Source organism: Mobula birostris, chromosome 4 (genome assembly GCF_030028105.1).
Source record: "Mobula birostris isolate sMobBir1 chromosome 4, sMobBir1.hap1, whole genome shotgun sequence".
NCBI lineage: Eukaryota > Metazoa > Chordata > Chondrichthyes > Myliobatiformes > Myliobatidae > Mobula > Mobula birostris.
This window is the reverse complement of record NC_092373.1, coordinates 70,571,341-70,597,470: the sequence shown is the minus strand read 5'-3', so window position 1 is coordinate 70,597,470 and position 26,130 is coordinate 70,571,341. Positions and strand designations below refer to the sequence as shown.

General features: G+C 39.1%; 1 protein-coding gene across 1 annotated transcript in view; it reads right to left on the bottom strand.

The window, feature by feature from the left end:
• Positions 1-316: 316 nt before the first annotated feature.
• clstn2a (calsyntenin 2a) overlaps positions 317-26,130 on the bottom strand; it is a 578,564-nt gene continuing 552,750 nt past the window's right edge. Inside the window, exons 14-18 of the mRNA XM_072254628.1 lie at positions 23,438-23,608; positions 22,009-22,154; positions 21,680-21,812; positions 10,787-10,971; positions 317-2,848 (exon numbers count right to left, since the gene is read on the bottom strand). Of these exons, the coding sequence (XP_072110729.1) occupies positions 2,657-2,848; positions 10,787-10,971; positions 21,680-21,812; positions 22,009-22,154; positions 23,438-23,608 (827 nt within the window). The 3' untranslated portion in view covers positions 317-2,656. The remainder of the gene's footprint in view (positions 2,849-10,786; positions 10,972-21,679; positions 21,813-22,008; positions 22,155-23,437; positions 23,609-26,130) is intronic.

The following is a 26,130-nucleotide window of genomic DNA, read 5'->3' as shown; positions in this document are numbered from 1 at the left end:
CCAACATTCTTAGTATCAAACTTTAATCGAGCTCAACAAAAGGACACATATTATCCACTTAGCTGCTTTGTCAAGCATCCCCAGTGCCATCTGTGACAGTGTATGGATCCACCTTGAAACCATGGAACTGCAATGTTATCTCAATCCTGAGGGACTACAAAAGAACAGAAAAGTAGCATAGTGGTGCTGCATTTAGTATTGCCACTGAAAAGCTCTAGAGACTTGAGTGTAATGCTAACCTATAGTAAGGTTTGCATATTCTTCCTATGACTCTATGGGTTACTGCCCTCCGCAACTCCTCCCCCCCCCCCCCCACTCGGTACCCAGGACCCTCTCTCCTCTATGTCCCAAGATACGACAGTAGGTGGGTTAATTGGCTGATGTAAATTGGCATTGGTGGGCAGTGGGAGAATCAGGTAGGTGTTGATGGAGCATGTGGGATCACAGGGAAATGTGATTGATGGGAATGCTCTGAGAGTCAGCATAATCTTGGGACCAAAAGATCTCCCAGGTAATAAGAAGCTATTTGACAGAATGTTTTACCAGTACAACAATAAACTGAATTTGCCTCCATGAATAGCAGCTGTTCCTTAGTGTAATGTATAATTGTCATTTGAAAGTTAACATTTTTATCTCTACTGCAATTTGTAGTGTTGTTGGAGGATTTATAATCAACATCCTTTTCTCCCTCATTTTCTTTACTGAACAGTAATTTCAACAGTATCGGCTAATGTTACAGTGTTTACTGACAAACAATGAATTATTCTTTCACAGTCATGTGACACTTAACGTTCTGGGACTTAGGAAAATAAATCACAAGATGAATCCTTCGGTAATATCAATGAACAATGACCATGGTGAATCTTGATTATGTACATTGAATATATTTGACAAAACTACAAACACACACTTCATAGAATGTGCAAAACATGCTAACTCAGGTTCTTCCATCCAAGTGAACTAAATGGGAAATAATATGTTATGATATATTTCTGATTAATTTCCAGTTGTCTACATTGACATAACTTTCCAGTTTAATACTTTAACTTTTGCTTCAGTAATTAAACAATAATAATTCTATATATACTTATTTTTCATAGATTTTAATGATCCTGGTATCGAAGAAATCAGATTGTAACAAAGAAAATTCATTTGCAATATTTCCTAAGCTTAATGAGAACTGCAATGTAAAGGGGGGGGGGGTGTTGGAGGAGAAAAAGAATCATACATTGATCAACATGTAAAGGGCTGGAGTGAGAACAGATGAAGTTAAAAAATAAATCAAAGCTCAACTTGTTTGGTAAGGTTACTTGAGCCCCACTGATATTTTATCCCAATGTTTTGGTTACTTTTCTGCTTATTAGCTTAACAGTGCTATAAAGCTCAGATCCTAGAGTCTGTCAAGATCAATTCTTTAATGTCATGCATCATTAAAGCAACCATAAAGTCTGGTGGACTGGCAACAAAGTTACAAAAGTCAGATCCACAGTTCTTAATAAAATGGATGCTCAAATTATACAACTGAATTTGGAGAGTGCAAGGCACAGATCTGATCAGATATAAAGTTTTAAACCCAGCCTGATCTCGGCATGCCCATGTCTGAATACAAACCAAATCTAGCCTAAGAACTTTTTAAATACCTAAACAACCAAAACCTAACATAGAGTCAGGTCCCTTTGGCTGAGTGTGTGGAGTCAAAGTTCTATTGTATGCTATAGGAAGGTTTTGATACTGAACTTCATTTTCAAAGTGAAAAGAGCTGGTTTAAGACCTTATATTTTATTGGATTTTGGGAAATAACGGAACTAGCATATTATCAATCATTATCCAACTCTAGCTCTTCTTCATGTAAATCATCAGGTTAAGAGATTAACCCTTGCACATTACAAGAAAAAGCAGCTACTTGGTAAACTTTTTACTTGAAGTTATAAAATATGTCAAACAAACACTTTTATCACTTCCTTAGATTAAATATGTTTACACTCTCCTGTAAATGAAACATGTGTCCAGCACTTTCTTTGTGAAAAATATGTCTTGTTAAACCTAATAAAGAAAGTCTGCTTTCTCAAGCAACGGTTTATTTACATCTCAGTGGAGATGTCACTGGAGGAAAAACCATGTTTGTGATTCAAAGATTATGCAAATTAAACATTATTTAATCTTCTTCTCAACATAAAACCTTGGAGCAGACATAATCTGAGCAACTGCTTTCTTTTGCTTAATTTAAACATGGTATTTACATCATGAAATATAAAATTTGTCTTTTCATTTTTAACTTTCTCTCTTTGCCCTATTTCAGCATGACCCATCAGAGAAAGTTTATTTTTATTTCAAATAAATAAATAAAGTACTTCAGAAAATTTCAAATTACAGATACTGATACATGATTTCACAAAGTTAATAGTTCTTGGTGCAAATATAGAACATTCGGGTAACCACACAATGAACACTCGGATATAACAAAATAAATACAGGCAGTATAACTAATGTCAACTCTTGGACCCAGATATGCCACTGCAAATCACTTAATAATTTGGTAAACAACTCGGAAGTTCTTCATACCCTACTCACCATCAACAGTATTCTAAATAATTCTGATTATACCACTTTGCTGGACATCAAAATCTCATTTTTGATTTGTGAGATCTGAGGCCTTTTAATAGGGAAGTGTTGAATCATCCCATTCTAGCTGTTCCCTCCTGGTAGCATTCTGCTGATCTTCCTCATGCTCGGCTTCTTCCTCTTCCTCGCTCTCCTCCGAATCAGCACTTGTAATGTCATCCTCCTCACCTTCCTCCTCCTCCTCCTCTTCACTCTCCTGCTCACTGTGTGCAAGATCTTCATAGTTCTGAACAAAATAATGAACAGGAGAACACATATTTTAGTTAAGCTTGTGGAAATGTTCAGTAAATTCAGTATCAGTGAAAAATTGCAAATTCTACTCGAACAGGTTTCATGTGTAGGCGAAATAACGTCCCTTATCAATTTCATATACATTTAATGGCCACTTTATTAGATACATTTGCTCATTAATACAAAGATGTTAATACATAAAAGCATGCAGACATGGTCATGAGATTCAGTTGTTGTTCAGACCAAACATCAGAATGAGCAAGAATAGTGATTTTGACCATGGAATGATTTCTGGTGTCAAGCAGGGTGGTTTGAGTACCTCAGAAACTGCTGACCTCCTGGGATTTTCACACACAACAAATCTCCAGAGTTTGCAGAGATTGACGCAGAAAACAGAAAAAAACATCCAGTGAGCGGCAGTTCGGTGGGTGAAAATGCCTTGTTAATAAGAAGTCAGAGGAGAATGGCCAGACTGGTTTAAGCTGACAGGAAGGTGGCAGTGAATTAAATAACCATGTGTTACAACAGTGATGTGCAGAGCAGCCTCTCTGAATGCACAACACATTAAACCTTTAAGTGGATGGGCTATAGCAGAATAAGACCATGGACATACAGAAATACACTCAGTGGCCAATTTATTAGATACAGGACTACTACTACTACTACATTGACTCAGGCCTAGGGGGCCGGCGTCCGGCACAATGATGGACTCTCCACTTCTCCCTCTCCCTCATTAATGTGTTCAGTTCATCTACATTAGCCGCGCCGCTGTCTCCTAGGAGCATGTTGACCATAGTCTTGGGAGGGCACCCAGGGTTCACCCTCCCGTGCTTGGGCTCCCATATGATGACTAGGCAGGCAGGTAGCTCGGGGTGGCGTAGACAGTGCCCTGCTAGTTGCAGTCTTCTCGCCTCGATTTTAGTGGTGAGCATCGGTAGGTTGTTATAGAGCTCGACGTTCGTCATGTGCTGTTGCCAACTCACGTCAAGAGCCATCCGGAGCATCTGTGTATAGCAACCATCTAGAGACTTTCACATCATCTTGGTGAGTGTCCACATCTCGCATCCGTACGTGAGAATGGATTCCATGACTTCCAGATACAGGAGGTACCTAATAAAGTGGCTACTGGATGTATATGCCTGTTCAAAGAGAAGTAAGGTTGGAACTTCCACATATGCCCTGGCAAATATAAAAGACTTAGACAAATTCAGAAAGTCGAAACTGTCAATTTGTGCTGCTACTGGACTGAACATAGGATTCTACTAACAAAACTCTGTCCTGCTGAAGTTCCCTAGGATTTACGTTGGGGAAGTAAGCTTTGGGACCATCAACCATGTCGAACTTAGAGCGTGAGAACCTTTTGATTTCAATGCAGATTGTTGCCACAAATTAGGAGGTAAAAGAGAAGGCAAATTACTTTTTAAAAGATCTTTTGCTTTAGTTTCATATTTGTGATTATATCTTTTCAGGTGAATTCAGAGTTTGTTTAAAATCTTTTTATTTGTTTCTAACCGAATAGTAATTAACAAACTCTGACAGATACATTTAAGTATATTAAGTCACCCTTGAATCTTTGACAACTGGCAAAACCATGGGTCAGACTTATTTGCCGTTAAAAGTTTTCAAAAGCATTCTAGGGAAGTGGGGGGGGGGGGTCTCATTAAAAACTGGTACTCTATTGGGATTGCTATCAGGATAGAAAATCTGCCATCCTTGCACTGATCAATTACAGAAGTTTCTCCAGAACCATAGCAACATTAAGTCCTCAATTCTTACATGCTTTCTGCAATGTCCTAGCAAGCCATTTAGTTGTTCAAACTAAGAGTCATTAAAGATTGCTAGTGATGCCTAGAGGAAAAGGATAAACTGTTTTTAATGGCTTAGAATTTGTGGTCAGAGTAAGGCAACAATGCACTGAACATGAAAGAACCCACACACAAATGTTTATTGCTCATTTTAGGATGGATTTCAGCCTCTGTAATAACATTACTGCCACATGTCAGTTCAAGTACATCCAATCTATCAAACAGACTAAGAAGCCAATTCCATTAAAAAATTAACGGAAATCACAAACTAGAAACTAGCACCAATTTTCAAGAAACTTTTCAGTATTGCACACAGCTACACAAAGATCAGAACATATACATGCAATTAAGGTAAAAATCTTAAGCACAAACAATATTCAATATTAAATATTTTAAATCTATGAAATTTTATTTTAATCAAAAAATTCATGCATCTAAACTCTAGCTTTCAGAGCCAGTGAAGTTGTTAAGCAATGGCTGTTATTCAGTACACCATCGAAAACAAAACCACACCATATGCAACAAAGCATTACACTTTTAGAATTTTTAGTATTCAAAAAGTTAGCAAACAGCTTAAGCTCTTGTTAATATATGGATGCCTGCTGATTTTGGATTCCTGCACTTAACTGTACAGTACAGTATTCCTAAATCTGTTCTTGGATTTGCACTTTGTAGCGGTGAGTGCTGATCATTATTCTGACTGCACATTTTGATCTCAAAGTCAAAGTACATTTATTATCAATGTATGTCTGCAGTGTACAATTTTTCTTCCCACAGGTAGCCACGAAACATCAAACACCCCAGAAGCAAAAAAAACAAGCAAATAACACAGAATATTAAAAGTTAAACCACAGACATCTTGAAACAGCCTAGGAATGTTTTGTTTAGTTTAGTTCAGTTCAATTTAGTGCTGTGTCGTTCATTAACTGCAGACTGCACAGCCAGTCCATTCTGATCAAAATCACACAAACTACCAATAAACAATGAGTAATCAGAAACCAGAAACATAAATAACATGAAATGCAGAGTCCAATCCACAAACTGCATCGATTACACTTTGCCCAAGACCCAAGAGTCCTGCACCTTCTTCCGGCAGTAGCGAGCAAGAGAGAGAGAACCCAGACAAATACAAGGCCCTTCCTCCAGCAGCCGTGAGTGAGAGGGAGAAGGAGACCAGTCTAATGCAGGCAGACGGGGCTGAACACCATCATCCGCCTTCCACCCTCGTCCTCGTTGATTTCAATCTTGCTTGATGCTTTAATCAGTGAGATTGGCAGGAAATAGAGCCAATCATGGGTTCACGCTCCACCATTAGGCCGCACAGTCCATTCTCAGTCACGTCGAGTTCTCACGGAGACAGTAAAGGCAGCAGAGGGCTCAGTTATCCCCAAAGCACAATATCAAAATGTGAATTATGGGCTCTAATCACACAGAGATTAGTTGTAGAAGTATATGTACAAGAACAAGAAGAAGAAGTACTTTTGTGAACTGTCTGCAGGATTTGCCATTAGTTACTGCCATCCTATTAATTATTAATTAGCTAGTAATTAGTTCTATCTGTATTGAAAACATTAGACTCATCATTTCAAATATGTCTTAATGTAATAGGCTTGCAAATCTACTTTTAGCGAATGCATCAACATGTTCATTCCCAATTTATCTTAAGTAACTTACTACACTCCCATTCTACAAATGCATTTCCATGCTAACACAGAACTGTGGCTTCTGTGAATTAACCATGCAAAATAAACATCAATGCAATTTGATTGTGGCATGGAGTGGGCAAAACAACTTTTACTAATCTCATGTGGTTAATTTTAAACTACCAGTGAATGTTAGAAACAACCCCGAAAAGAAATTACCATCAGCAAATGTTTAATATAAATAAGCTAATTTTAGTCATGAGGATGTGTACATATATCAATGAACTAGTTTCCTGACTATCAATATGATTATAGTTCCAATTAACTGGAAGCTGGTGATATGTGCAGTAACAATTAACCCAAAATGCTTCAGTTTTGATCACAAATGGCGACTTACTTCTATTGTAATTATTATTCATTTGACTATTCAAAATATAGGAGGGATTGTTCTCTCTGTTCTTCACTCATCACTGTCCTCTATATAATCATTTTCATCTTGGAGGTGCTTATGACATGGTGATACATCATATTAATCCAGAAGGACTTCAATGGCCCTGCAGCATTGGGATGAGTTCTTTTAAAATTGGGGTTATACTTAATGTGAGGGATAGTATTACAAGCATAAGGAACTTTGAACTGTACTTGGCAGCAAAATGACCTAATACCTCAACCTGAAGTTTCACTTGGTTACAAGTTTCTTACTAAAATTTAAACCACTATCATTAGGTTTTGATTACTGCAGGTCAGTCAAATATTCAAATTCTCTTTTGGCTTTTCAGTTTATTTTTACACTGCTCCTGGATAGGTTTAGCCATCTCAGTATATTTTATGGCAAGTATACCTGTGAGTCAACAGGTATTTTAAAAACATTATTGGAATACTTAATGTTGTTTGTCATTTGTTCTTGACTTATAAAAATATAACCTGGATTCACTGCCATTCAGGTTATTTCAGCTATACTAATGTACTGTTGGTTTAGCAGTGATAGCCTCATTAATACTTCCTACATTACAATGGTACATATATCAATAACGCTATTAAAACATTTCCCCTTTGGCGAAGGAGCTATTATGTTCCTAGAATAATTTTAATTCATTACTTTATATTCAGTTTCTCTGTAGTTTTCACAGGGAAGTTTGCAAGGCTATGGGAATAATGCCAGATATTAAAGTCTCTCTTCAGCCTTCCAGCTAAAAAGAGATCAATATGTATCCAAGTACTTAAAGCTATATTGTTCCTCTATATTCGAAGTAAAACCCAAAATTTCTGCAAACACTCAACCGGGTACTCAATTTGCAAGGTTAACTTTGGTTCTCTCTCCACAGTTATTGTGTAATCTGCCGAGTGTTTTCAGTGTTCACTATTTTTACTTCAGATTTCCAGAATCAGCTTTCTTTTATTGTTTTCATTTGTTCTTATGTTCTCTCAGTACACTTACTTAGAATTTTTAAAGAGCCTACTAAAACAACGTTAATGTAGGTGGCAGACCAACATTGTCCACTCGCCCTGCAAAGTTTTACAAGGAATATCATATGAACGATGACATCAGCACATGGTTCCCGATGTGGAAATTGCACAATTGCACTGGGGCTACAAAACTGACAAATGGAATGGCTTGGCTGAATTTGAAAATGAGTGTGATATCACTTGGAAATTGCTACAAACTTTATTTACTCTGGGCTAACTCTGTTTTCAGTTTCTCATCACCAAGACAGAGCATGTTATGTTCAAATCCTCAAAGTTGGAAGTACATTTATTATCAAAGTATGAACAACCATATACAACCTTGAGATTCCTCTTCTTGCAGGCGGCCACGAAACAAAGAAACACAATAGAATTCATGAGAAAACACCACACCACAATGACATCATAAATGTAAGGCCACAGCCATGTATCCAGTTCAGCGCTGCAACGGGCCCAGGAGCACGACAGCTGCAGCCAGTAGCGGCAGAGCCAATTTCAGCACTGAGACGAGTGCTGATGGCTGCAGGCCCAGCTGCAGACTCAGTTTATTAAAGCCTCCCTGAGTAGTGAGCTGAACACCAGTTTGTCCTCTGCCTTCAGCCTCCATGCCTTAATCTTTTTAATCTGCCTTGATGCTTAAATCAGTCAAATATTGATTTGCAACCCAGTCTTGGGCCTAGGCCCCACCGCCTCAGTCTGGTCCCAAGTCTGCTCCAGCAATGGCCGGCACAGCTGTACCTGCACTCTTGAGAATCCAGTTTGTGGAATATTTCAGGATATCACAAAAACACCAGTTTGTATGGATGGTTCAAAAGTATACTTCCCAGAGGGAAGGTACAGATTGCAGTGATCGTTGTCCCAACAAAGTATTATTTAGTAGAATTGTTAGTAGTTTTGTCTGGTCCCTGCAAAGTATTGTCATGCAGGATATATACATTCCAAAGAGGAAGAAGTATTCTAAAGGCAAGATGACACAACTGTGGCTAATGAGAGAAGTCAGAGCCAACATAAAAGCTAAAGAGACGGGATATAATAGAGCAAAAATCAGTGTGAAGTTAGAGGATTGGGAGGCTTTTAAAAATCTACAGAAGGCAACTAAAAAAGTAATTAGGATGGAAAAGATGTTATATGAAGGGAAGCAAGCCTATAATATTAGAGAGGATACCAAATGTTTCTTCAGGTACATAAAGTGTAAAAGAGAGGCAAGAGTGGATATCGGTCCACTGAGAAATGATGTTTGACAGGTAGTAATGGGGGAACAAGGAAGGAGAGGACAAACTGAATAAGTATTTTGCACCAGTCCTCCTGTGGAAGATACTAGCAGTATGATGGAAGTTCAGGAGCGTCGGGGGGCAGAAGTGTGTGAAGTTGCCATTTCTAGGGAGAAAGCTCTTGGAAAACTGGAAGGTCTGAAGGTGGATAAGTCACCTGGAGCAGATGGTATATGCCCTAGGGTTCTGAAAGAGGTGGATGAACAGATTGAGAAGGCATTAGTAATGATCTTTCTAGAACCAATTGATTCTGGCGTAGTTCTGCAGGAGTGAAAAATTGCAAATGACACTCCACTCTTCAAGAAGGGAGAGAGGCAGAAGAGAAGATATTATATGTCAGTTAGTCTGACCTCAATGGTTGGGAAGATGTTGGAGTTGATTGTTAAGGATGTGGTTTCAGGGTACTTGGAGGCAAATAATAAAAAATGCCATAGTCAGTGTGGTTTCTTTAAGGGAAAATCTGGCCTGATAAATCTTTGAAGAATTAACAAGCAGGATAGGTAAAGAAAAATCAGTAGATGTTCTGTACTTGGATTTTCAGGAGCCCTTTGACAAGGTGCCATACATGAGGCTGTTAAACAAATTAAGAGTCCGTGATACTGCAAAAAAGATAGTAGCATGGATAAAGCAATGGCTGATTGGCAGGAGGCAAAGAGTGGGAATATAGGAAGCCTTTTCTTGTTGGCTGTCGGTGACCAAGGTTGTTCTACAGGGGTCTGTGTTGGGACAACTTCTTTTTACAATATATGTCAATGACTTGGATTACAGAATTGATGGCTTTGTGGCAAAGTTTGCAGGTGATAGAAAGGTAGGTGGAGGGTCAGATAGGTTTGAGGAAGTAGAGAGGCTACAGAAGGACAGACAGATTAGGAGAATGGGCAAAGAAGTGGCAGGTGGAATACAGTGTCAGGAAGTGTACAGTCATGCACTTTGATAGAAGAAACAAAGGGCAGACTATTTTCTAAGTGGAGAGAAAATTCAAAAATCTGAGGTGCAAATGGACTTGTGAGTCTTTGTGCAGGATTCCCTAAAAGGTAAATCGCAGGTTGAGTCAGTGGTGAGGAAGGCAAATGCAATGTTAGCATTCATTTCAAGAGGACTGGAGTATAAAAACAAGGATGTAATGTTGAGTGTTTATAAGACACTGGTGAGGCCTCACTTGGAGTACTGTAAGCAGTTTTGGTCCCCTTATCTAAGAATAGATGTGCTGACATTGGAGAGGGTTCAAAGGAGGTTCACAAAAATGCTTCTGGGGCTGAAAGGCTTGCCATATGAAAAGCATTTGATGGCTCTAGGCCTGTACTCACTAGTATTCAGAGGAATGGGGGTGACCGATGGAATGTTGAAAAGTCTCGATAGAATGGATGTGGAGAGGATGTTTCCTATGGTGAGATAGTTGAAGACCAGAGGAACTCAGCCTCAGAATAGAAGGGCAACCTTTTACAATGGAGATGAGGAGTGAGAGCAGTGAATCTGTGGAAATTGTTGCCACAGGAGGCTCTGGAGGCCAAGTCATTGGGTATATTTAAGGGAGAGTTTGATAGATTCTTGATTAGTCACACCATGAAGATAAGGCATGTGATTGGAGCTGAGATGGAAAATGGATCAGTCACGATGAAATAGCAGAGTAATATGATAGGCCAAGTGGCCTAATTCTGCTCCTACGTCTTATGGTCTCCCAAGCACCATCTTCAGAATGTGATTAAATTTGCAAGTAAATATTTTTAAACTATCATTTTAAATTACTCACCTCCATTGGATTGACGGTAATAGTGAGAGCAGAGTCATCCCAATCCATTTCATTTTCTTTCCCACTCTCGTTTTCACGATTGGTGCGCTGGAAAGCTGTTCGGATCCTGAAGACCCCCAGAACAATTATTAAGACTAGGAAGCTAATACACACAACTATGACGATAGTTGCAGCACTTGGAATAGCTAAAATTTAAAAAAAAACAGTTACAGAGAAAAAGAAAAGAAAAAATGGAAAACTTTAAAATCAAAGAAGCTGTAATCTTAAATCAGTTGATAACTTGCATCTGGGTTGAAGGAAGACATTCAGACTTTTTTAGTAGGAACTGGCTTTGATAATTATGTCTTTTCATAAGCAAGAGATAAAGAAGGTCTGGCCTATAATTCATACGTTCATAATGAATTATAAAATATATACTGCAACTGTGCACTACTAGGTTAACATATGAGACAATTGCTAATTTTCCAACCAACATCCCATGCAATTCCATCCTTGCATTTAACTTGGATAAATTCTCTCTCTCACTGAAACTTGGTTCTGGGTAAATACCACGAGGTAATAAACTTAAGGAATTTAGGATTAGTAAACTCTTAAAATCTATTTTACCTTCTTATGTGGTAAGCAATTTACGCAACATGTATTGTGGTAATGTTGGTACAGTGCTGTTTTTGTTTGCAATCCATTAGTAAGGTTCAGTCTATCAAATATGTGGTGATTTTCTGTAATCCCACTTTAGTCTCAGCCATGGTGATCTGAGCGTGGTTCACGCAAAAGCAAACAGGAGCATTTTCCAGGAAAGACCAGCCATTGTAATTAGTTCTGCATTGTTAAATCCACCAAATTTTCTAACTCAATAAAAATACATTAAACCCTCCAAAGTGTAAAATGTTGCTGTGTGCAGGATTTCCACTTGATTTGTAGAAGTGTTTGGAAAGGACTAGGAACAAGTATGTGAGGTTGAGTAAGTATGACTGTGAATGTCGGAGTAAAGAGAGTGAGATTATAAGCAGGCAGATATACCACATGTACACAAGAAATAAGTGAACAGGAGGACATCTGAGCATGAATACCAAGTGACAGCAATATCATGAAAGAACTAACAAAATGTGCTTCTTTGACTGTGAAGTACTTTAAAGCATTGTAATTTCAAAGAATAGATGCAAGAGTTTATTAAAAAAACAATTTTAAAAAATTGGATTAGATATCAATTAAAGAATCTTAATCATTAAACGGTGAAGTAAAACAATAAATGAGTGAGACGTATAGCAGAAAAATCAATATCATGTGACATTATTTTGTTAATGGGCGGACAAATTAGACATTTGAAAAGATTACAATTTGCGGCAGCATTAGAGGTAGAGGTTTTGTGGTTCTCGTAATAATATAAATGTTTAGAGAAACTCATGCTGGAAGTCATGAGCAAAGGAAGAAAAGAGAGAGCAATTGCAAGAGGAGAGGGAGGAAACAAAGGGGTGAAGGAGAAAAGGGCAGTGCAAGACAAAGGGAGTATGGTAGGGATTGATCAAAGGAGAATGAATAAGAGGGACATTCAAAGTTCAAAGTACATTTATTATCAAAGTACATATGCTGTATGTCACCATATACAACCCTGATATTCATTTTCCTGTGGGCATACTCAATAAATCCAAAATAGAGTCAGTGGAAGACCGCACCAAGTTGGCATTCAAACAGTGTGCAAAAGACAACAAAATATGCCAATACAAAAAAAAAAGAAATAATAATAATAAAAAATAAGGAACAAATATTGAGAACATGAGATGAAGAGTCCATAAGACATAAGGCATAGGATCAGAATTAGGTCATTCAGCCAAATGAGTCCTTGAAAGTGAGTCCATAGATTGTAGGAACATTTCAGTGATGGGCAAATGAAGTTGAGAGATGTTATGCCCTTAGGTTCAAGAGCCTAATGATTGAGGGGTAATCACTGCTCCTGAACAGTGATGTGATTCCTAAGGTTCCTGTGCCCTCTTCCTGATGGCAGCAGTGAGAACAGGGCATTGCTTGGGTAGTGGGAGTCCATAATGATGAATGCTGCAACAATGCTCCATGTAGATATGCTCATTGGAGGCTTTACCCCTGATGGACTGGGCTGCATCCACTACTTTTTGTAGGGTTTTCTATTCAAGGGCATTGGTGTTTTCATACCAGGCTGTGATTCAGCCAGTCAATATACTTTCCATCACACATCCATGGAAGTTCGACAAAGTTTTAGATTTTATGCTGAATCTTTGTGAACTCCTAAGAAAGTAATGTACTGATGTGCTTTCTTCATAATTGTACTTACTGGTCCTTTGAAATGATAACATTGAGGAATTTAAAGTTGCTGACCCTCCCCACATCTGATCTTCCAATGAGAACTGGCTCATGGACCTCTGGTTTCCTCCTCCTTCGGTCAATAATCAGTGCCTTGAGCTTGCTGATATTGAGTAAGGGGTTGTTGTTGTGGCACCACTCTGCCAACTTTTCAATGTCCCTCCTATATGCTATTTCACCACCACCTTTGATTCAGCCTACAACACTGGTGTCATCAGAAAACTTGAATATGGCACTGGAGCTGTGCTTCCCCACACTTTCCTAAGTGCCAATCAAAACTGAATGGAATCTGCAAGTGAGGAAATCAAGGATCATATTGCACAGGAAGGTATTGAAGCCAAGGTCTTGAAGCTTATTAATTCTGAGGAGAAGATGGTATTGAATGCTAAGGTATAGTTGATAATGAGCACCCTAATGTGTGTGTCTTTGTTGTTCAGATGTTCCAGGATTAACTGAAGAGCCAATGAGATGGCATCTGCTGTGGACCTATTGCACCAGTAGGCAAATTGGAGTGGATTGAAGTCGCTTCTCAGGCAGGAGTTCATATGTTTCATCACGAACCTCTCAAAACATTTCACCACTGTGAATGCAAGTGCTACTGGACGATAGTCATTGAGGCAGGTTACCACGTTCTTCTTAGGTACCAGTATAAGTGACACGGTATAAGTGTTTGAAAGGAGGGGAAAATTGTCTGATGGCTTGATCCCTTAATGGGATGGGGTTGTTTGGGAGGAGGATGCAGTATCTCTGTAACCACTTGCAAGGATGGGTTGCCAAAATGGGGACGGTGATCAAGTGTCTTTTGACCATTTCCAAAAATAATCATTGAAGACTTGGAAACAGGCTTGAGAAAAGTTCCCCTCTACTATTCCTTGAAACAGACTAATTAGTTCAGTTGCCTTTTCTCTGTATAAACCTAGTTAGAATGGGGATAGAATGTTTATCACCAGTTATCTGCCTGACAGGGATGATTTCTATGGATATGAAAGGCTAAAAGGCATATAACAGTCAGGCTTGTTTCACACAAGTCTTCAAGTGTTTCAGAAAAAAAAACCCTATAATTACCAGGCCCCTTTGGAATGAACTGAGGAAAGATCTTAAGGAACTTGAATTACAAGCTCAATAAAAGACAGTACAAAGTAAAATTTTGATGTCATATATTACAAAGAATCACAATTTAAAGAGAGGAAACGGTACAATTTACAATTCTCTGATTTATAGTGCTACAGTCTTTTAGAGTTGTGAAATATATGACTCAAATTATACCTGCGATTTTGCAATCATTTTTGTGCCTGTTAACTATACATTACATTTATCACTGAAAATGACTATCACAGCACTACTCACAAGTATCCACGATATTGCATATACTGGGACTTCCTAAATTGCTTTTACCGTGGTGGACTCGGGCAGCAAAAGATCACTCAGTAGATGACCATTGATAACCTAATTTCTGACTATTTTATCATGGCGTGCAATTGTATAGGATAATTAGATTTTTAAATACACATTCATCTCTTTATTTTAGTTTCTTTTTAAGTGAGTAATTATAATGAAAACTCATACTTATTAAGTGACTTACTTTAGTTAGGCATCCTAAGACCCTTCACAAGAGAACTATCAAACTGCATTTGATACCAAGACCCATAAAGAGATATTTGAAGTAAATTTTAAGGAGTATTATAAAAGAGGAAAGGGAGGTAGAGTTTTACAGAGTTTATTACCTAAGTTAGGTCACCAACTGTTAAATAATAAAGATCTGTCATATTATAGTGGATAGAATTGATGAAGTACAGAAATGACAAAGGACAAAAGGACTCTAGCATGACAGGTGCCAAGGAGAGGAAGATGATGATTTGGAAAGCCTGCTTGTTATTATTGCAAAATGTTCAGCTTTTAGACAAAATAAAATTAGAGAATATTTCTGCTTACACTGTGTTGAATATTTAACAAGCAGCTAGATTTACTTCAGACATGGTGAGGAATCTGGGGGGCAGAGACTGATGAATTGGATTGCTGATGAAACCTGTTAAGAGCCCTGAATTTCTTGCCAGCTTGTTGCTAATTCACTCAACAGATGCCGACTTAACGCTTGTCAGGAGAGAAAAGCCACTGCAGTAACTCTCTGGAGACGTCGGGGCTCACGAGGACGGAATCAAGTGAGTAGGCTTTGCCAATATAACATAAAAACAGAAAATGCTGCAAGTACTCAGGAGGTCAACCAAACATGCGGATAGGGAACCTGCTGATGTTCTGGGTTGAAAGCCTGACCTGTTGAGTATTTTCAGCACTTCTTGTTTCTATTATAGGTCTCCAGCACCGCAGCTTTAGTTTTGATATTTTTCTACTGGATATCATCTCACCTGCCATGACAAAGGAAGAAAGACTTGGGAGAGAAAATTGTTGTGGTCAGCTATGTCAGTCAGAATGATGCGGAAGGAGATGGCATCAGGGTAACGTTATTTGTAATTAGTAACATTCAAGCTTTTTTTGGAAATCCTGTTGGAGAAATGGAGTGGAGGGACGATGAGAATGGATCTGGGGTTAAATAATTTATTCTAGGAATTTGGAGAAGAATGACAAATGTGAAGTGCTAAATTTTTCTGAGGCAAGGGATCTGAAGGGGAAAGCACAGAATGAATCATTAGTAGATCAAGGGCTACTGTGGTGCAGCAGATGGAACGACTGGCTTGCGGGTCCAAAGACACAGGATAAATCCAGGTGCTGGATTTTTCAGGTTTTCCTTGTGACACTGTAGGTTCCTTCCTGGTCTTCCAGTTTCCTACTACAACCCAAAGACATGCAGGTAGTCATTGTAAATTGCCCTTTTATCATGTGGTGTGTGTTTTAGAAACTGGGTGGGTGGGATGGGGCTGGTTGAATTAGCATGAACTTGAGGAGAAAAACACACTTAGGATCAAAGTAAATGGGAGCGTTGATACTTGGCCTGGACTTGGTGGACCAAAGGGCCTATTTCTGTGGACTATCAGACAATATTGGAGGTTAGTAGTTGGCTAAACTGGGGTTGTAGGTATAGGAAATGATTCTATTAGTGATAAGATGAGTGCAGATGGCTTAAGAGATGAGAAGATTGAAAACAGAGTGAGTGACTAAGAACTAACATATCTTGTTACAGAACTTGAGATAAATATGACTATTTTCCAAATAGTATAATTTTCAAATTGTCGTGGAGGCAACAATTTCAAAAGTAATCTGTAACCTAAACTGGTTGGTCCTTCATCTTCTAACTGACAGTCCATAGAATTAGATGCCATCATTTTAACAGTTGAACTGCCTACGTAGGTTCAGATAATTTCACCTCATACGACATGACTGATATCTACAGCAGATCCATATAGAACCTATAATTTTCTTCCATATTTAGGGTTAGGATTTGTAGGTTCTGTGGATCAACAGTCTGTCTCTCAGATGTTTCCCAGAACTGGTTATCCCAATGTCACTTGATCTATTCTCAGTTGGTCATCCAGTTGAAAGCTGCTTGCAGTTGACCTTTGGGGTTATTTTCTGCTTCCTCCATGAGGAGCAGCCTTCCCTCTGCATTTCCATGCAGTTATAAGGGGAAAATGGTGGACACAGAAAAACAATTTGGGGGAAACTATTAGTCCAGGTAGCACAGGTTATTATTGTAGAATGCATAAAGTTTTATTTTCTTTAACTCAGTGGTTTCATTTCATTAAATATTCTGTCAATTTGGCCTCCAACTTCTGAATTTTAACAGGTTGTGCTGCAGGACTATGAGAATCATCTGGAAAGGGAAGAAAACAACATGTATTGTCAGACTGATATGCATCGCTCTCTGCTACCCATTTCATTATTGACCTTGGGATTGGTGAGGTAAGAGTAACCTTGTGAATACAACGATATTTGTGTGATGTTCTTGTTGTTGTTTCTTCATGTGGGTGATCTGTTAGCTTTTGTGTGAGGGAGAGGTTAGACCATAAGACACAAGATGTAGGAGCAGAACTTGGCCATTTGGCCCATCGAGTCTGTTCTGCCATTTCATCATAGCTGATCCATTTTCCTCTTAGCCTCAATCTCTTGCCTTCTCCTTGTATCTCTTCATGCCCTGACCAAAGAATGTATCTACCTCTGCCTTAAATATGCATAAAGACTTGGCCTCCACAGCTGCCTGTGGCAAAGAATTCCACATATTCACCACTGTCTGGCTAAAGAATTTCCTCCTTATCTCATGCAAGAAGGACATCCCTCTATTCTGAGGCTGTGCCCTCTGGTCTAAGACTCTCCCACCATAGGAAATATCCTCTCCACACATCTAGTCTATCAAGGCCCTTCACCATTTGATAGGTTTCAATGAGGTCACCACTGATTCTTCTGAACTCTCGTGAATACTAGCCCTGAGCCATCAGACGCTCTTCATATGACAACCCATTCAGTCCTGGAATCATTTCATGAACTACCTTTGAACCCCCTCCAGTTTCAGCACATCTTTTCTTAGATAAGGGGTATAAACCTGCTCACAACGCAAGTGAGGTCTCACCAGTACTTTATAAAGTTTCAACATTACATCATTGCTTTTATATTCTAGTCCACTTGAAATGAATGCTAACATTGCATTTACCTTCCTCACCACAAACTCAACCTACAAATTAAATTTTAGGGAATCCTGCACAAAGACTTCCAAGTCCCTTTGTACCTCAGATTATTACTTTTTCTCTCCATTTACAAAATAGTCAGCCTTTTCATTTCTTTTACCAAATTGCATGACTATACACTTTCCAACACTATATTCCAACTGCCACTTCTTTGCCCATTCCCCTAATCTGTCTAAGCCCTTCTGTAGTCTCTACTTTCTCAAAATTACCTGCCATTTCATCTATCTTCATATCATCTGCAAACTTTGCAACAAAGCCATCAATACCATCATCTAAATCATTGACACATGATGTAAAAAGTATTGGTCCCAACAAGGACCACTGTGGAACATCATTAGTCATTAGCAGCCATCCAGAAAAAGTTCCCTTTATTCCCACTCTTCCCCTCCTGCCAATTAGCTACTGTTTTATCGATGCTAGAATCTTCCCTGTAATACCATGGGCTTGTAGCTTGTTAAGCAGCCTCACGCATGGCATCTTGTCAAAGGCCTTCTGAAAATCCAAGTACACAACATCAACTGATTCTCCTTTGTCTATCCTGCTTGTTATATCTTCAAAGAATTCCAACACATTTGTCAGGAAAGATTTTCCCTTGAGGAAACCATGCTGATAATGGCATTTTTTATCATATGTCTCCAAGTACCCCAAACCTACATCATTAACAATCAACTTCAATATCTTCCCAACCATTGTGATCAGAATAACTGGTCTATAATTTCCTTTCTCCTGCCTCTCTCCCTTTTTGAAGAGGGGAGTGATAGTTGCAATTTTCCAGTTTTCAGGAACCATTAGAGAATCTAGTGATTCTAGAAAGATTATTATTAATGCCTCTACGATCTCTTCAGCTACCTCTTTCAGAACTCTGGGGTGTACACCATCTGGTCCAAGTGACAACCACCATCAGTCTTCCGGTTTCCCAAGAAACTTCTGTCTAGTTATGGTAACTTCACATACTTTATGCCTCCTAACACCTGGGACTTCCACCATACTGCTGGTGTCATCCACAGTAAAGACTGATGGAAAATATTATTCAGTTCATCTGCTTTTTTGTTGTTTCCCTATTACTACCTCTCCAGCATCATTTTCCAGCAGTCTGATATCCACTCTTGCCTCACTTTTACACTTTATGTATCTGATGAAACTTTTGGTATCCTCTTTCATATTATCGTCTAGCTTACTTTTGTGTTCCATCTTTACCTCTCAATGACTTTTTTAGTTGCCTTCTATTCGTTTTTAAAAGTTTCCCAATCCTCTAGCTTCCCACAAATCTTTGCTCTATTATATGCCCTCTCTTTAGCTTTTATGTTGGCTTTGACTTTTCTTGTTAGCCATGGTTGTGTGATCTTTTCTTTAGATTACTTCTTCCTCTTTGGGATGTATATATTCCTTGCCTTCTGAATTGCTTCCAGAAATTCTAGCCATTGCTGTTCTGCCATCATCCCTGCCAGTGTTCTTTTCCAATCAACTCTGACCAACTGCACTCTAATACTGACACATCTGACTTTAGCTTCTCCTTCTTGAATTTCAGGGTGAATTTGATATCATTATGATCACTTGCCTCAAAAGATTCCTTTACCATAAGCTGCCTAATCAATTCTGGTTCATTGCCCAATCCAGAATATCTGATCCTCTAGTGGGCTCAACCATGAGCTGCTCTTAAAATCCATCTTGTAGGGACTCTAGAAAATTTCCCCCCTCTAATTCAGCTCCAACCTGATTTTCCCAATCTACCAGCATATTGAAGTCCCCCATGACCATTGTAACATTGCCCTTTTGGCATGCATTTTCTATTTCCTGTTGTAATTTGTAGGCCACATCCTTTCTACTGTTTGGGGGGACTGTATACAACTCCCATCAGGGTCTTTTTACCCTTGCAGTTCCTTAGCTCTATCCACATTGATTCACCACCTTCTGACCCTATGTCGCCTCCTTCTAGTGATTTGATTTCCTGTTTTACCAACAGAGCAACACTGCCCCCTCTGCCTTCCTTCCTGTCCTTTTGGTACAATGTGTATCCTTAGACATTAAGTTCCCAGCTATAATCTTTCAGCCATAATTCATTGATGCCTACAACATCATATCTGCCAACCTGCAACTGTGCTGCAAATTCATCTTCCTTATTCCATATACTGCATGCATTCAGATACAACACTTTCAGTCCTGTATTCACCCTTTTCGATTTTATTGCACCATGCTCAACCTTTTGATTCCTAACTTTGTTTGAGATCTTACCAACATCTGCCTCCACAATCTTTCCACTTACTGTTCTGGCACTCTAGTTCCCATCCCCACAACTGTAGTTTAACCCCACCATGCAGCATTAACAAACCTTCCCGTTAGGTTATTAGTCACCCTCCAGTTCAGGTGTAATCTGTCCCTTTTGTACACATCCCACCTTCCCCGGAAGAGAGACCAATGATCCAAAAATCTTATGCCCTCTTTCCTACACCAACTCCATAGCCACATGATAAATTGTATAATCTTTCTAGTCCTGGCCTCACTATCACATGGCATGGGTAGCAATCCTGAGATCACACTCCTGGAGGTCCTGCCCTTTAACTTAGCACCTAACTCCCTGAACTCCCTGTGTAGAAACTTGTCACTTGTCCTACCCATGTCATCGGTAACTACATGGACCATGCCTTCTGGCTCTTCATCCTCCCACGTAAGAAGGCTGAGGACTTGATTTGACATATCCCAGATCGTGGCACCCAGGAGACAACATCCCATCTGGGAATCTCATTCTCGCCCACAGAACCTCCTGTCTGTTCCCCTAATGAATCCCCTTTCACCACATTGTGCCTCTTCTTCCCCCTTCCCATCTGATTCACAGAGGCAGACTCAGTGCCAGAGTCTGACCACTGTGACTTTCCTCTGTTATGTCAAATCCCACTCCCCTGACAGTATCCAAAGTAATATACCTGTTGTTGAGGGAGATCGCCACAGGGGTACTCTGCACTGGCTTCTTAACCCCTTTCCCCTTCCTGACTGTCACCCAGTGTCCTGTGTCCTGCACCTTGGGTATAACTACCTCTCTATTTGTCCTATCACCCCCTTCAGCCTCCTGAATTCATCCAAAAGTTCATCCAGTTTCAGTTCCAACTCCTTAATGCAGTTTGTTAGAAGCTGCAGTTGGATGCACCTCTCACATTTGTAGTGTTTGGGGATACTGGATATCTCCCTGCCTTCCCACATCCTGTAAAAGGAGCATTGCAGTATTCTGTCTGTCGTCTTTATCTAGCTGAGCAGATATAAAGAAGAGAAGGAAAAAACTTGAGCTTTTCTTTCCCTGAGTGAAGCCTCTCTTTGTTGACGGTTCGAAGGGGGTTGGGGGGAGGGGAGGTTGGTGTTCGAAAGTTTTTGTTTCTTTTTCTTTTTATATGGGGGGGGACTGACATCTTTCTTTCAACTATTTCTGTGTTTTTGTGTTTTATGGCTATCTGGAGAAGACAAATCTCAGAGTGGTATTCTGCAAACTTACTCCGATAATAAAATGAACTTTTGAACCTTTGATGTTTCTGTCCAACTCCCTTCCACATCAATAGTGATCCTTGTGCAGAAAGAAAGGGTAATAGAAGCTGAGGAAACATCGGCAATGTAGTCATAAATCAATTAAATGAGTGTTGTAACATGGCAGGAATTGGCACCCTTTATGCCAAAAGATCGGATTGCCAGTTAATGTACTACGCTGCTGTAAAATCAAAGAAGACAGCAATCTATATCAACAACAGATGACAGAGGCATAACAAATCAGCTATCAGAGTGGTGAATCTGTCAATGTGGACATCAGAGTCAGCTCAAATAGACTGCTACAGAGCTAATTTTTTGTGTCATGATATGTTAGCCTGTAAATATTAACATTCCCATTTTTTTAAACCAAAGTTACTCACTTTGTCTTTTCTTTTCAAGCAAGCTATTCTGTTACCTGAGTTATGAGCAGAATTAAGGTTGTGACCTGGGAGATCAGGCAGCGAATGATGTATAGACTGAAGAAACTGAGGCTGAACAACCACATGATTAACATGGTCCATAAGATTAATGTTGTGAAGAACATTCACCTAGACAAAGAAAAGCAAGGTGGTCAATAATCATCCTGTCAAATCAATTCTCACAGTCCTGAGCTGTGACAGTGTTAGTGCATTATTGCTTACCAAGTAAATTACATATAGCAATCATGCATTGAGCAACTCTGCCTTCTGACCTTAATACACCAACCCTCTCAATATGTATACCAGAGCTGTCTTTTCTTCTCACCTCTAAGTTAAATTCATTGCTTGTGTAACGCCCATTGAGTTCTGAGCACGTCAGCCTAAACTTTCGACCAAAAATGGATGCAGTTTCCCAGTGACGATATCGGAGTTTGCGAAGCACATGCTCATAGTTTGCCATGGTGTCCACACCTAACAAAACACACAGGTTACAACTGTCAGGTGGAAGGATTCACTATTTACATAAGTGCCAACTAATATTTTCTAGAACTGTGGCAGAGAAAATCATAGACTTGAAGTGTCACAAATTCTATTATCATTTGTATTACAATGTTTCTTTTTAGCATATTGTACTTCCCAACCTATTATGAAAACAATTTGCTAATTTTCATGTTCTTTGAAAATAAAACATATAGTTGTATAATGATTGTACAGGTGTTCCCAGCTTTCTGAACATTCTCTTTATGACATTTCGCTTTTACAAAAGACCTACATCAGTACCTGTTTTCGTTAACCGAAAGAGGATTTTCACTTTTACGAAAAAAGACGCTCACTTTAAACTTGTGTTTACCCTGAGAAAGACTACCATGACCACGAAGCCTTGCATGGGCAGGTATGTGTGCATGCGTGACGTGCGACTGCACGTATGTGTGCATGCGTGCTGTTCATGTACGTGCAAATTCACGACGTGCACATGCGTGTACGTGCCTATTTTTTTCAACAAATCGACTTTGGCTCAAATTTCCCAATTCTGGTAACTGAATACTACACCGTACATACATTATTTCTACTTTATATAGGCTGTGTATTTATCATATCATTCCTACTTTCACCATATGTTAGTGTTATTTTAGGTTTTATGTGCTATTTGGTATGATTTGGTAGGTTATTTTTTGGGTCTGGGAATGCTCAAAAAATGTTCCCATATCAATTAATGGTAATTGCTTCTTTGCTTTATGCCATTTTGGCTTATGAACGGTTTCATAGGAACGCTCTAGATTCGGATAGCGGGGAAAATGTGTATATTAATTGCAGCAGCTTATGTTCTTGATGATTTATAATACAAGCCTATTACATTGGTCATAGAGACATTGTGCTTTGCTCTAAAATAATTCCTGCCACTGTCTGTACGAGTTTGTACATTCTCCCCATGACCGCATGGGTTTCTTCTAGGCACGTACCAAAAGTGTACCGGTTGGTTAGTTAATTGGTCATTGTAAATTGTTCTGTGATTAGGCTACTGATAAATCAGCGGTTACTGGGCAGCACAGCTTGAATGGCCTAAAAGGCCTACAGTACTCTGTGCTATCACAATAATTAAAAAAAAAACTAAAATAGTTGATATTATTATGGAATACTTTTAATAAAGTCATTGTGTCAAACCAACAAATGCTGTTAAATGTTGGTCAACTTGATAAATGAAATAAATCAATTTTGAACTATGAATAAATGAATATACAAGAATTGGCAGTTACCGTAAATCGACATCCCTGCAGTGGAATTAGTGAATTCAAGATGTTTCCCATGCAACTCAATTGGTTCTAGTTCCAGACATTCAGTTTCAGAATTTAATTCATCCCCTGTGACTAAAATATCACAGTAATCCAGGTTGTGAACAATTTCTTCAGGTCCACCAGGATGATGGGCTGCAAGACAAATTTTTTTTTACAAAATGCTGGTGAACATAAATGAATCTCACATCAAAAATGAAATCACACCAAAACAGAAACCTCATATTTGCCATAAAAAATTAAGACATTTTACTTAATCTCTGAGTTGGGTGTCATAGCTGATGAACCCCATTATCTCAGTAGATGTCAGAAAGTAGTTGGTATTCCCAAACCTGCAACAAAGTACTTCATTAAATAAAAAAAAACTTATAATATCAGAACATAATTTCTTTCAGTGGCTAGAAAGAGGAGACAGAAATTGGAGAAATTAACATGTTAGAATCCCCAAAACAGCAGCAACCAATATTACATACGCTATAACCCTATTTTAATGATGAATCAAAATCAGAATCAGGTTTAATATCATTATCGTGTGGTGAGAAATTTCTTGTTTTGAGGCAGCAGTACACATTAAATGAGTAATAAAATCATTAAATTACAATAAAAGTAAATATATAAAAAATTAAATAGGTAGTGAAAAACTAGAGGAAAAAATAGTGAGGACATGTTCAAGGGTTCATTGTCCGCTCAGGAATCTGATGGCAGAGGGGAAGGAGCTATTCCTGAAATGTTGAGTGTGTGCCTTCAGGTTCCTGTACCTTCTCGATGGTAGCAATGAGAAGAAGGCATTTCCTAGGGGATTGTGGTCCTTAATTATGGGTGTCACCTTTTTGATGCTTTGCCTTTTGAAGGTGTCCTGGATGCTGGGGAGGCTAGTGCCCATAATGGAGTTGGCTGAGTTCGCAACATTCTGCAGCTTTTTTCTGTTTCTGTGCAAAGGGCCCTCCATACTAGACAGAGCTGCAACCAGTTGGAATGCTCTCCACTGTACATCTGTAGAAATTTGCGGGTGTTTTTGGTGACGTACCAATTCTCCTCAAACTCCTATAGAAATATAGCCTTCTTAGTCTCCTTTGCAACTGCATCAATATGTTGGGCCCAGGATATAGCTTCAGATCTTCAACTTCATCCTTTCCACTGTTGACCCCTTGATGAGAACCTGGTGTGTGTTCCATCAACTTCCCCTTCCACAATCAGTTCCTTGGTCTTACTGATATTGAGTGCAAGGTTGTTGTTGTGACACCATTCAACCAGCTGATCTATCTTGCACCTGTATGCCTCCATGACACCATCTGAAATTCTGCCAATAATTGTGTTGTCGGAAAATTTACAGATGTCATTTGAGCTGTGCCGAGCCACACAATTGTGGGTGTAGAGAAAGGAGAGCAGTGGGCTAAAGCAGGCATCTTTGAGGCACGTCACTGTTGATTGTCAGCGAGGAGGCGATATTATTTCCAATCTGCACAGATTGTGGCCTCCTGGTGAGGAAGTCAAGGATCCAGGTGCAGAGGGAAGTATAGAGGCCCAGCATTTGCAGCTTGTTGATGAGAACTGAGAGATGATTGTGTTAAACACTGAGCTATAATTAATAAACAGTAGTCTGACGTAGGTATTACTATTGTCCAGGTGATCCAAGGCTGTTTGGGGAGCCAGTGAGACTGTTTCTGCTGTAGCTCAGTTGTGGCAATAAACAAAATGCAGTGGGTCTAGATCCTCGCTGTCATTCACTATGATCACAGTTGATCATTTACCTCATTGTCACATTTGTCCTTAATCCCATTTTCCCAAAACCTCAAAACTGCCAATTTCTGTATTGAATAAGCTAACGAGTGAACCTCTGGGATAGGGAATTCCAAAAGCCTCATTTGATGGCTTCATGGTTTGATTCATAACTTTCTCCTTGTAACCAATGTGCCACAATAATGTTTTTTTTGTATTATTTGCCATGTCCAGTTAAATATTCACTGTGAACACTTCTTTCCACGGTCTGCTTTTTTCAGGCAAGGTCTTTCACTGGAAATCCAGTGGCCCAGGTTTCTCTACTTGCTCTTCTGTGGGCTTCTTTGACTGCATGATATTTCCTGCACATTCTCTCAGTATTTCTCACCAAGATGCTGAAATATAGTGACTGATTAACAACAACATACTTTGTGAAATGAAAGAGCTTGTGGTGTGAGGACAGTTTCTCATTTGGGCCTTTTCCACAGAGGCAACTATATCATGTTAATCACCTGATATAATCCTGAAAGGTACCACCTTAAACAGCAAGGCCAGTATCACATATGCTATATTTCATCTGATAGGTGCTTAAGCAGTAATATCCAGGCATAAAAGTCCTAAAATACCAACCTCTCCTTGGACAGCAAATTGTTTTTATTCAGTTGGTTGACTCTTCAGTTCTTACCCAGGCTGGTTGGATAGAATTTCACATTAAGCTGAAATATATCCATTTGGGTGGAAGAGCTCATAACATTTTTCTGCCAGAGCGATACTAATGATGACCATGGTTCATAACTCACATTATGGTCTTTTCATTTTATACCTCAAATGCATAACATTATCTATATCCTCACACTGTGCTGACCCACGCACACTTTCTAAGTTCTGTATCAGCCTATCAAGGGCAAAATTAAGACACTTACCAAAAGAAAGAAGAT